Here is a 13,061-nt window from a genome sequence, read left to right as displayed (position 1 = left end):
ATGCTCAGCTCATGATGGCCAGTGACCTCCAGCTGGCATCTCGCACCCATCTTGTGTGACACATTTCCACTGTCGGGATCCTGAACCAGGATCTGCACAGTCCATTAAGGCGGGCCCACCCTGAGGGTCAAGAGTAAGGTACCAAGGAAGAGGCCAGGAAACGTACATGCGGAGGTCTGTGCCAACAGAAATCATGAGGTTTTCCACGCTGACCCAGGAGAGCTGAGGCAAGTGCCATCTGTGACTCTGACACGCTTGACCTTAGAATGTCAGTCACAGGTAGTGTGCAGCCACAGAAATATTTTGTCAGATTTGATGGTGACCGAGGCCACCGTCCGTGATGGACATCGCCTCCGACGCGGTGCTCTGGTTTTGCAGTGCGTTCTGTTTTGAGAGTGTGAACAGGAAAGGACAGACCTCCCGCTTGACTGGCTGCTGAGCAGATGGGACGCAGCATCCTTTGAAAGTCTCCCGGTTCTCCTGCAAATAAATTTCTGAGATGCATATATTTAGGGAAACAATTCATCAATGAAGATGACTAAACCATCTGGCTATAGGGGCTGGGAAAAAATATGTAGAGGTTTTAAAAGTTTACATGCTGATGAAGGGTGTGTGTCTGGGTTTTATTACAAGGAGCTGATGGGTCTGGTTTGTGCCTTACCTTTAGGGATTTTTTAACCTGGCCCTGCTAATTGAGGAAGGTGCTATCATCCCACACCATATTTTGGATTTCTTGGAAATTGACCCATCACTCCATTCTAGTAACATCTCCATTCTCCGGGAACTATACGAACGGTGAGTTCAGAGGTGCCCTATGCCATGGCATCTGGGGGACCCAAGGAGGTGGGAGTTGTTTCTTGACTCAGTTCTTATTTTGTGATGTCAATTGTTAGAGAAAGGGCCCAGGATTTGCTTCTAGTAGTGAACAGTTAGCCAAAGTCTCTGAGGCTCATGATATACAATGTGCTTGATCTGAAGTTCAAGTGCTGACCAAGGTTTTCCATGAAAAAAAAAAAAAGCCACACATCTGATTAGCCCGCGCTTTTCTGAAAGATAGGGAGACATTCCTGTCTCTGGACTTTGGACAGACACTCGGACAGAAATGCTGCTCTAACAGGCCCCATGCTCCATGTGATCCTTCATAACGAAGGTGCAGGTGACCTTTTCCTCAGATTTCTGCGAGGATCTCAGAAATCCAGGCGAGGCACAGAGTACTGAAGTGCCTTTGCTTCCACGCCCCTCACTGCAAGTGTGCTCGCGTGTGCAAGAGCAGAGGCGTGCAGGTGTGAGCTCTGGAGAGGCAGTCGTGGGAAGGGCCCCCAAGTCGCCCACCTGACGGGAGGCCTGGCTTTGTCGGCAGGTGCTGGAGCCACAGCAGCGAGGAGTCCTTCAGCCCCTGCTCCCTGGCCTGGGGGTACCTCCACCTGCGGCTTATCTGGGGCGCTGTCCTGCACTCTGCCCTGGTAGGTACCGTCCCCGCAGCCCTGCCCTGTGGCCCCTGCCTGGGTCAGTCATCTGAGGTGTGCTTCTGGTGTCTGCAGATCTACTTTTTGGGAACCTTCCTGCTGTCCGTGGTGATCGCTGGGACAGTGCAGCACTTCCGGGATGTCTCAGGTAAAGCCTTCTCAAAGCCACCGAGGGGTGGAAAGGGGGGGACTCCGTCCCAGAGGGGGGGCACTCCCTCCCACACCCTCACAGTGCCATGGCCCGTCTTCAGCTTGGGCATGCACAGCACAGGGACCCCCAGGAGCATGTCATAGTCCCTGGCTGCCAGGAGGTCACAAAACTAATAGATTTTTCAAAGTAAGGATTTTTAAAAAAGCTAAAGAAATGGAACCAAAATATCCTCTCCTGTTGAAAATACATCGTCTAGCAAAATTGTACCTCTGCAAACCCAGCTCAAAAGCCCCTCCTGCATTAGGCCTTCCCTTTTGTTCTAGTCCAATAAGCAAAGGCGTGAGGAGACAAGCAAATACACAGCGCACAAACCTCCCCAGCCACGGGGACACGGAGGGAGGGGCCGGGGAGGATGTCACCTAGCTGTGTTTCCACTGAATCACTGTTACTTTTCTGAGCCAATACGAGTTGAGTTGGTAGTTAGGGGAGCGGTGTCCCAGTCACTTCTATTTGGGCTTAAAGTCCAGACTTGGCTACTCATTAGCTGTGTGACTTCTGGTGAGTTACTTAACCTAACTCATCTCCCAATTCCTCATTCATCTAATACTTGCTACTTCCAGAGAGATAAAACGTGAAAAAGAAAAGTGAAATGAGAAGATGCCCTAATAGCAATATAAAGGGAAATGTTTAAAATTATAATAAAATAGTATCCATTTCCATATGTAAAATTTTAGCCTAGTGCTTCTGAATTTTAATGGGTGCAAGAATCCTGCAGGAATAATACTAAATGCAGATTCTGCCGTGGGTGTGGGGAGGGGCTGAATGCACCACACTGCTGGAAAGACACGCATAGTTAAAAGCCTGCTCTTTCATTCTCTGGCATCCATGGCCCTCTGGATAAGGGTGAGCTACTCATTTTCCCCTGTCGCACTATAGGCTGAGTTGGGGGACCCACCCTGTCCTGCCAAGCAGCTCCCACCTCCCAGGTACTCAAACCTACAGACACCTCTTGGTGAGAACTCCAGCTTCCCGCCATCTTGGATGGTTCCAGAAGGACATGGTGACTCACAAAGGCCAACAGTGACATTCACAAATGGGTCAACTAGGATGAGAAAGGCCCGGGAGCCTCGGCCTAGCCGTTATTTGTGTAGCAAACGATGAACAGCGAAAGGAACAAGGCCCCTGCTGTCCCTGGTGAGAAGGGGGCTGCTGTCCCTGATCACCTCCCTGCTTTGCCTGAGGAGAGGTCCTCCCAGGCTGGCTGCCTCCTCCACTGCTGGGCGATAAGTCACCCCGACGCACATTCCCCCCGCCCCCCGACATTTGTCACCAGGTAGAAGACATTTATTTTGCATCTTGTCTGTTTTCCATTTCAAATTATCTTTGTCATTTTGACTCCGTGGAAATATTGTGCTGATGATTACGAATGTGGCTCCATCAGAGACGCTGAAATCGTCTTTATGATTCTGTGCCAGCTGGTGGCCATGAAAATTCATGGGCGGCTGGGATTGCTGCCATCAGAGGCGGCCCCTCTCCCGTCTCCGCACTCGGGTCACCCAGTCCCTCCAGGCCCTGCCAGCGTCTTCTCGCTTCTTTCACACATTTTCCTGGCTTTTTTCAACTCTTTCGTTTGCCTCTTCTGGCACTTGCTTCCTTTCCTCTTGACCAACCGAGAGAAGATCTTGAAAACCATTTCACTCTTTGCCCTTCATTAGACAGATGAGGAAACTGAGGCCCAAGAGGTGAAATAGTTTCCCAAAGACCAAATAAAGGTGAGAGAAATGTAGGGCCACAGACTGGCCGACAATTTTTCAGAATCACAATACTTTAAAACAATGATTATCGACTGTCTTGAACCCACTACTCCCTCACATAAGGATATTCTGGAATACTTTTCCACTTGAAGTGAAATCCTGATAATTAACCTACACCAATAGAATGCCACAACAGGAATATAAAGAAATCAATTCTAATAAAATAACCTTTTCCGTATGTAAATTCTAGCTCCTTAGTTTTATGTGCACAGGAATCTCACAAGGATTGTATTAAAGGCAGGTTCTGATTCGGGGTCTGGGGGCGTTTCTAACCTGCTCCAGGGCGATGCCCACATGGCTGTTCCACAGCCTGGACTTTGGCCAGTAAGGGCAGAAGTCAAAGGAAAAAATCTCTCATTTACAGAAGGGGGCCCCACAGGGGCACCTGCCACCCCGACAGAAGTCACCACGGGAGTGAGGGCCTGGGTACCTTCCTGCTGTGACTTGCACTTATGCTAAGTGTCAGTCGTTGTGAAATAGGGAGGTTCTTCATCAGCACAGCAGAGCAGGTGACCTTGGGAGTGATGTGGCAGGTAACAGAGACACAGGAGGGAGGAGGGGCAGCTGCTGGGCTGATAGGGGCCAAAGCTTCTGCTGCTAGTGTCTCTCCAGGGAGCTGATGGCACCCAAGGGCCCAGGACCTGCCCCACGGGAGGGGAGGACAGCAGCGGGTGCTGGCCAAAGCCGTAGGGTGGGGACGGAGGGTAAGCACAGTGCTGAACCTGTGACAGCAGAAGGCTCAGGACTGCTGAGGACTGCTGCCAGAAGACAGTCATCTTTGTCATGATTTGCCTTTTTTCCAGTTAATTGTTTTTAAAAATTAACAATTCATCATGGAGGCTTTCGCCGTCCATTCTGTGTCCAGCTCCAACCCCCTTCACTCTCCTGCTGGGGTTGCCAGCTCTGGAATATACAGCCAGCGCGCCACAGCCTTTGTCATATGGAACTGTCCTGCGTTCAGAAGGCTGGCGGTGCAGGACAGCAGTGAGCAGCGCCTGTGCTGTGAGGATCAGGCTGCGGTTCTGGCCAAGGGAGGGAGCCTCTTGCACCTCAGGTTCCTCTTCTGTCAAACAGCACGCAGAGCAGTGCACCTGCCGCCTGTCGTAGCTGAGAGGACCAAGTCTGGCGACACGCGGTACATGGTTCTGAGGATTCCACCGACATTAGCTGGGAGCCCCTGGGAATGTCCCCCAGGTGTTTCACCTGGGATTGAAGCATGCTGAACCAGGTAGCACCTGCACTTCAGGAGTTTGGTTGGCCTCAGTAGCAGAGCATTGCCAGAGCTGCATGCTTTTTTCTGTGCTGTGTGACTCTTTCTAAAATATAAGGTTCTTTTTTTAAGGCACTGAAACAAAGGCACTGGCTCATCCATCAAGAGCAGCAAGAGGCACTCCACAAATACTGTACTTCAAGGCCCCTTCAAGGGACCTCGCTGACGGCCGGCTTCCATTCCCCTGAGCTCTCTCTTTCCAGAGGCTAAGGCCTCACGGAGTAGTGCAAAGGTCCCTGGTTTTGGACAGCCCAAGGGGCACTTGATTGCCCTTGGCCTAAGCGCAGAACACATATGGCCCCAGGCCTACTCTGTCCCTCTAGGTCCTTTGGATGTCCCTTGGATGGGTCACCTGGCAGCTCCAGTCCTTGCTGAAGTCTGGCCCCATCAGCCTTTGCTCTGAGTCCTGCTGCAGGGGCCAGGAGAGGGCCTGCTGTGGTCCAGCCACAGACAGGCCCAGCCCCTTTCCAGACTCCAGAAAGCTCTTTTCCCTGCCTCGCTTCCTCTCAAAAGCACTCTCCCTCTCCCTCCCTGTCAAGGATGCCAAGCATAATTGCCCTAATGGAGCAGGCTTTAAAAATCAAAACAAAAAAATCCCAAAGTGAAGTATGTCTAGAGCCTGGTTCACCTCTGCCTGCCCCAAACCTCCCCCCAAGCAAAAGACCTGGAGCCCACGGGCTGCTCAAAGGAAGGCAAAGGGATGGCAGAGGGATAAAACAGGAACCACCTTTCAAAGACAGACTCCTGCCTCCTTAAAGGCCATTGAGAGTCCCCATCCAAGACATCCAGAATCTGAAAGCCTCCAGAATCGGAAACTTCTTGAGCACTGACATAACGCCCCAAAGGGAAAGTTCCACATGTGCCTTCTGTGATGGGTCGCAGTCAAAACACAGGTGCCCTGAAAATATCCTCCACGATGACCTTCAGGCTGTGAATAGGGTTTTATGAACATGCATGAATTTCATCCTTAGACTTGAGTCACACCCCAAGATATGTCATGTATGTGCAAGTATTCCAAGATCCAGAAAGATCTGCAGCCTGAAACACTTCCGGTTTTGAGCATTTCTGATTAGGGATACCCAGCCTGTAATAGCAGCATAAACTTTATGGATCCACCAGCTCTGAGGTACCACCAGGAACCTAAGGCCAGGCCAGCCCGGTTGGTGTCTTTCTCATGTAAGCCAACACCTCCTATCCAGCCAAGTGGTTAGCCTGCTGTTCTCTTAAAAAGAGTTCAGATGAGCCAGGTACAGTGGTGCACGCCTATAATTCCAGTGGCTTGGGAGGCTGAGGCAGGAGGATCACAAGTTCAAAACCAGCCTCAGCAACTTAGCAAGACCCTAAGGAACTTAGCAAAACTGTATCTCAAAATTTAAAATGTAAACAGCTGGGGATGTGGCTCAGTCAGTGGTTGAGCGCCCCTGAGTTCAATCCTCAGTACCAAAAAAATAAAAAAGAGTGAGCTAATATAAGCAAGATTAACTAAGCCTTTCCCTACCCTTTTCCTGTTCTCTAAACTTCCAGTTAATGATATTGCTACTTAAAGTAAAATGCCACAACCTGGTGCCCATGAGAAAAACAGAAGTCTGAGCTGGGGAGACTTCATGGTGAGGTTCCGCAAAGTACCCACCTTGGTACTCCAAAGCACCTCCACTCGGAAGAAAGGTTTCAGTGCTCTCGATGGATGAGCCAGTGCCTTTGTTTCAGTGCTTTAAAAAAAGAACCTTATATTTTAGGTGACCAGTGATCTTACACCTGCACAGGGCCCTGCTGAGCCCACAGCCAAGTGAAGTAGCCAAATCTTAGCATAAGATTTCAAGCTCCTCTCCCTTGCACCTCCTCTGCCATTTCAGAGTTAACCCACTGTGTTCCCCTGTGTTCTTTTATGCCCACATCTGGTCAGCTGGCCTGCAGATGTTTTTCTGACAATGTTCTAGAACAGGGGTTAGCAATCTTTTTTCCATAAAGGGTCAGGTAAGAAACATTTTCAGCTTTCAGGGGTGTCCCTGTCACAGCTCAATCCTGCCACTAGCGCTCAGAAGAAGCCATTCCAGCCAGGTTTCTGATAAAACTTTCCCGTGGACACATTTGCATTTCATATATTTTTTCCCATGTCACAAAGTATTCCTCTGCTTTGAATTTTCGCTCATCCGTTTAAAAATGTAAAAACCATTTTTAGACCCAGAGCCATACAAAAGCAGGCAACAGCTGCCTGTGGCCACGGCTGCAGTGGGGCCAGCTCCTGATTATTCTCACTAATGTGCAGGAAATGGTCCCCCAGGCAGCCAGTCATCCACAAATCACTTCTATTTGGCTCTGGAATATACTCTGTAATTTTTTAAACAGCACGCTTATTTTCCTGGTTGCCTTGACTCCAAGTCCAGTAATGAAATTAGCACACATTCCAGGTGGGCAGAGACAAAGGGGCCACTTTACAAATAGGATGGGCTATGGGGGGGGGGGCTTGTACAGCTATCCCCACTGAGGGGATCGAGGTCCCTAACTCCACGGTAATAAACTGACTGTGGAAGCACCAGCATTTCTTTTGTGCTCTTACCAGAAGGTGTAAGTGGTGGCCGAGTTGATTAGGCGTTCCTTCTACATTTACACGTTGGCATTTTTTGTTTTAATTGGAAAACTGATTGCTGATTTATCTTGTTACCATGGTGATTTACACAGTCCCTGAGTTAAAAATACTTGCTTTAGTGCCGTGTTAACTTCCTCAGAGATCATTAGGCAGGTTGGTCCTAGGGTCAGAGGGGGTCTGGGCACCATCTGCTCAAAGCCCCTGATTCACAGGTGGGGAAAGCCAGGCCCACAAAATTCAAGCACTTTAGAGAGAAACATTTGCCATTCTGTACCTATGCTGAGGTCACCTATTATTAGCTAGTGGCAGATAAATGAGACTTGCCCAGACCAGGTCTCCTGATTGCAGCGAAATGGTCTTTACATCTCATCACCAGATTGCAGTCACCACATCACCAGCCAGAGTGATGGTTTTAATGACCCTAGAAATGTCACGGCATTCTTCAACACCCTGGGGTCCCCCTGCCACTGTCGTATTCTTTCAGGACATCTCTGCATCCACAGAGTCTGCAGCTATTGGGAGGGGAGCCAGGGAGAAGCCCTTACAGAAGTCCTGTACAGAGCCAGGGGCTCAGGGGCCCCTTCCTCACCCTCCTCCTTGGGAGATGACCCTAGCTACTTGGGCATGGACTCTTGAAGGGTTTTATCTAGAAGTCAGATTGTCAGTATGTGGTGACATCTTTTTAAAATCTATACATTTCAGGGTGGACATGTGTTCCTACTTACTAAAACCTGCACAAGACTAAAAAAATATTGCTGAGCTTAATTAATATCACTGCTTAAAGGCAAACTGTTGTATGCATTGTCTCAGGCTATTGAGGTCTCAAAAAAAGGGGGGGGTAGGCATCCCAGAAAGAAATGCACCAGCTCTTATCAGTCCTGGAAGCCACACACCTGAAATCAAGACAGGTTAATACACTGGCCCGGTGACCAGGTCTAGTCGTAGCATGTGCCAGGCACTGTTCCAAGCACTCTGTAAGCATTAACTCATTCAGCCCTGAAAAAGCTCCAGAAGGTAGGGGTACTGTCAGGTGGGGTTGGCAGTGGGGGGTGGGTAACTTGTCCAAGGTCATACAGCTGTTAAAGAGCAAAGCAGACAGGTTCCAGGGCCCACAGTCTTAACAGGGGGCTCTTCTCGGGTTCAGCACCTAAGGCAGGGTTTATCAGGCCCAACACCGTTGACATTTGGGTTGGATGGCCTCTGTCCACTATCTGCTAGCCGTACCACCCCACCCCAGGCGAATGACAACCAAAAATGTCTCCAGGCACTGTCAGCTGTCCTCTCGGGGCAGAATCACTGTCATTCAGAAACTGCAGACATCAAGTATAAAACCATAAACTTCACTAGGACTGGTAGAGGCCCAGCCTCCTCAGGATTGCAGACTGCTAAGTCATTAGACCCAAGCCTTATGCACATGGATTTAAATAACGAGCTTTGAGTTTGGCACATCATCCAAACGGAATAAGAGTGTGAGTCAAACGACCCCCCTTTCTCATTGCTTGCTATGATGTATGACTGGCACTGCGTCTGCATCATGGTGGGGATGGAACATGGGCCAGAAGCCCTGTGCCCTGTTAGTTCTGGCATAAATGCAGTAACTTAGACTCCCAGGCCGTCAGAACCATCAGAGATCTTTGCGCATCCATTCCAGTCTACCATTTTACAGCAGGGGACACCAAAGTCCCAAGAACCTAGGGAATGACTCCAAGGTTGCCTTCAGCTTAGTGTCAGTGGCACTGGGCTAGAAGCATCTCCTGGGCTTGCTAGAGTCTGGGTGTGGTTGGGTGTCCTAAAGGTTCTGTTCTGAATATTCAGCCCTGTTGTGCATGTGTCTCTGCAGCCAGTGGTTCTCCTCCAGCACCAGCCCGGGCCCCCCCAGGCCCCACCTCTTCCACTGCAACTCCAGCTGTGTCTTCCGCTGCTGACGCCTCTGACCAGGACCGGTCCACAGTCACTAATAACCCAGAGCCACGTGGGTGAACTGTGCACTCCAGGTCTCTCCACTAGAGCAATGATCCCTTCGACAGCCGGTATTGGGAGGCTAGGGCCAGAGCATTACCCTGATAAACACCTTAAAAATCTTGTCCACTGTATGCAAATTTTGCACTTGGTGTGTTTTTTTTTAAAAAAAAACTTAAATTACAAGGAAGTACCCAGAGCAGACAGTGGTCATACCAAAAGTTCTCAAAGAAATCCAAGGAACATCTTGGTCAGAGGGACATCTGGGGAGGTTCACTGGACCCCATAAACTTCTGTTCTCGTGATCATGTGTTTGGGGAGTCACAGTTTTGCTTGTGGCTCATCTGGATTCTTTGACACAGAGAGGCATTTTGAAGAGTCTTCGTCCTTTGTTCATTCTCTTTTATCAGAGAACAGAAAACTGACTTTTGCACAAGGTAGATAATGTTTCAGTGCCCATGTTTGCCGGAGCCTGCTCCTCAAAGTCCAATTTAATCTTTGACTTCCAAAACCCAGAGGTTATAAGGCACCTTGAAAGAACTAGTTTATGGCTGGAAGTGCAGGGAAGATAATGGCTTTGTAAATTGGTTTACATTTTTCTCCTTGAATTTTTCTAGGGTCATAGTGCTTCCAAACCACTTGATGACATTGTTGGATATCTTTTATGTTTCAATTGCAATCCATAAAATATCATCCAGAAAATTCTTAGTATTTAAGTGTAGTCTTCTCCACGAATTACCCATTAGAATAGACCGGCCGCAACGGAATATGCAGAAACCAAGCCTGTAGCTCATAGTCTCATCCCCACCCCTGATGCCTGCCTGAGTCTGTATAGGGGTGTGCGTGGGGGTGTGTGTGTCTGTGTGTGTAAGAGGGCAAGGAAGAGCAGAGTGTCGTTATACTGTATGCTGCTAAGGTAGTAAAAATAAATCAGTAATGCAATATTGTGGGGTTAAACTACTCTTTGCACTACTTTATTTACAGTAGTAAATAAAATTATTTTTATACAATCGACTACTGGAAAGTGCCCTTTTTTTATAGTTTCTGCGGTTATCATACAAAGTGCTAAGTTCATGCTTTCTCCCTGAGTGGGATTAAAAAAAAAGAGAGAGAAGAAAGAAAAAGTCCTCCTTATGAGAGATCATTTCTGGTAACCCATTATCATTTGTGGATATAAAGGTGGCAGGAAACTTCTTTCCAGGAACCCTGAGCTCAAGGTCTGGCCCCGTGATGTTTGCAGTGTCACATATTGTTCAGGGACCTCTGGCTGCTCTGAGGCTGGGCTTTATGTTAATCTAGGTTAAGCCTGCAGTTGGCCCTGTTTCTGCTGTGTTAATTGCTCTGTTTTACAAAGGTTGCCTTTGAGATTTGCAAAAGAGCCAGACTTTGGAGTCTAGCTGTCCGGAGTGCAAATTCCGGTTCTGAAACCTTCTGGCTCAGTAACCTCGGGGAATGATTACTCTCTGGGTCACGGATTCTTGTACTATAAAATGGGAGTAGGAGTATCTTATCACCTCTTGGGCTTCACATGAGGCTTAACAGAGATCATGTGTGTACCCTGAACATGGTTGGTTGTTACATTTGTTAGAAAAAGAAATCTCAGGGGCCAGACAGTGGGCTCTTTGCCCTGCTCAGAACCACTCTTCAAGGCAAACACACCACTCCCCAGCTACTGGGAACCTAGGTTGCTCGCTGGGCATCTCCCTTAGCTGTGGGATCTGCCAGGGGTACGTCCTTGCAAGAGCAGCCCATGGCTGTTGATACGGGAGTTTTTCAGTCTCAGCACTCTTGACACTTGAGACGAGTGGCTCTGTGTTGTAGGACAGGATGTTAAGCAGCATCCTGCCCTCAACCCACTGTAGGCCAGTAGCAAATACTCCCCTCTTCCCTCGCTCCTTCCTCCTCCCCCAGTTGTGACAGCCAAGAGTGTCTCCAGACACTGGGAGTAAGATCATACCCTCTCCCTTCATGAGAATGATTCCTATGGGAAAACTGTCCCTATGCCTCAATTCAGAACAACTCCAGAACTCTATCTCACTGAACCCAACTTCTCACTGTGCCCAGTTGTACCCTCCTCACTTACAGGATTTCCCCACAGTCCTCACACCCAACTCTGTACTCCAGTTTCCAAGAAACCCAAGTGCATTCATTCGGGAGGGCTTCCGTAACAAAGCCCTACTTACAGAGGGGCTCAAACAACAGAAATTCATTTTATCACACTTCTGGGCGACAGAAGTCCAAGATCAAGGTGTTGGCAGGAGTGGTTCTTCCTAAGTCCTCTCCCTGGCTTGCAGATGGTCTTCTTCAGTGACTTCATATGGTCTTTCCTGCGTGGGCCCGAATCTCTTCTAATAATGAATAGATCCTTCCCCAGTCCCGTTGGATTAGGGTCCAGACACTGGACCTCATTTTACCTTCATCACTTCTCTAAAGACTCCATCTCCAAATACCGTCACATTCTAAGGGACTGGGGACAATCAGCCTATTGTCCCACCTAGAACAAGAGGAGAGGATGGTTCAAGTGCAGACCGTGGACACATGGAGCCAGCCCGGCCTGCTCCAGTTGTCCACTGGAGGCTGGAAATGCCGGCAGAGCTCCAGGGCCAGCCACCTCCGTGAAGCTGGAGGACTAATTGTCAATTCAGACCCCTCTTACACTTCTGTTCTCTGGGGACCCCTCAAGATTGAATTTCTGGGTCTAACCCACACCCTCTCCTGCCTTGACCGTCCCCTTCTCTCCTAAGTTCTAGGCTCAGTTCCCCAAAGCTGGTGTCCCAGTGGCTGGAGTAGAAACCCGCCCAGAAAACACAGCGCAGAGTGGGTGGAAAGGAAAGAGGGAACGGAAAGGCCAGGTTCAAAGGTGACATTAGGTTACTGCCCTATTGTCCCTCCACTCCGTGCATCCTTGAACCAGAGGCTGTGGGCCAGTCGATCGGGAAACAAATGTAACCCATAGATATGATTTTTTGGGGGGGCCCACCTGGTAACTTTTAAAGTTTTAATTAGTTGCCAACATGTTATAATCCATCATATGAGGTTCTCCTTAAAAATGTAAAGGTGTGAAAAACCTGGGCTTTTGCTACTGGGTGGCAAGAAGTAGGTGAGGCTGAAGAGATCCTTCCCTTTTGGATAGAGCCGGTGCTTTCTGGCTTGCCCCAGGCCCCACCACTTCCTGTTGCCTTACACCTAGGCCACTTATGCCCTTCATGCAAGCATTTCAAGTTACAGCCCATGGACTTCCTTCTCTTCAAACCAATGACTTCGTTTCAGCAAGTCTCAGAGAGACCTCCAGATTCATGGATTGTTTGATCGCTGCCAATCCTCGGAGAGCTGGAGAAGTGGTGGTCTTCCCTTCCACTCTTTGGGAGAGGAAGATGCCAAGCTGTGGGTCATTCAGAATCTTGATAAAGTTTTCAACAAAGTTTCAGGACAAAACATCTGTTTAAAACGATCAATAGCAAGGTGAGTGGTGCACTGAAATCCCAGGGACTTGGAGGCTGAGGCAGGAGGAGCACAAGTTTGAGGCCCACCTGAGGGATTTAGCAAGACCCAGTCTCACAGTACAAAAGGACTGGGGATGTACTCAGTGGCAAAGCACCCACAAAATAAAGATAAATAAACAAACAATAGTCTTTTCCTACACCAGCAATAACTTGATTAGAAAATGAAATATTAAGCAATTTAAATGTAAATAAGGTTTCATCTACAACTATAAAGGGTCTAGTAATTAAACAATGAACTCAGAGCTTTACCAAGAAAATCTTGAAATTCTACTACAGAACATAGAAGATATAAATAAAATAATATACCATGT

At 48.6% G+C, this 13,061-nt stretch overlaps 1 protein-coding gene across 1 annotated transcript in view; it reads left to right on the top strand.

The window, feature by feature from the left end:
- The window catches only part of Sel1l3 (SEL1L family member 3), a 97,764-nt gene extending 87,503 nt beyond the window's left edge, over positions 1-10,261 (top strand). Inside the window, 4 exon segments of the mRNA XM_015482008.2 lie at positions 668-795; positions 1,361-1,463; positions 1,542-1,614; positions 9,129-10,261. Of these exon segments, the coding sequence (XP_015337494.1) occupies positions 668-795; positions 1,361-1,463; positions 1,542-1,614; positions 9,129-9,268 (444 nt within the window). The 3' untranslated portion in view covers positions 9,269-10,261.
- The last annotated feature ends 2,800 nt before the right edge of the window (positions 10,262-13,061 follow it).

The sequence above is a fragment of the Marmota marmota genome, unplaced genomic scaffold (genome assembly GCF_001458135.2).
Source record: "Marmota marmota marmota unplaced genomic scaffold, marMar, whole genome shotgun sequence".
NCBI lineage: Eukaryota > Metazoa > Chordata > Mammalia > Rodentia > Sciuridae > Marmota > Marmota marmota.
This window is presented reverse-complemented; position numbering and strand designations above follow the sequence as displayed.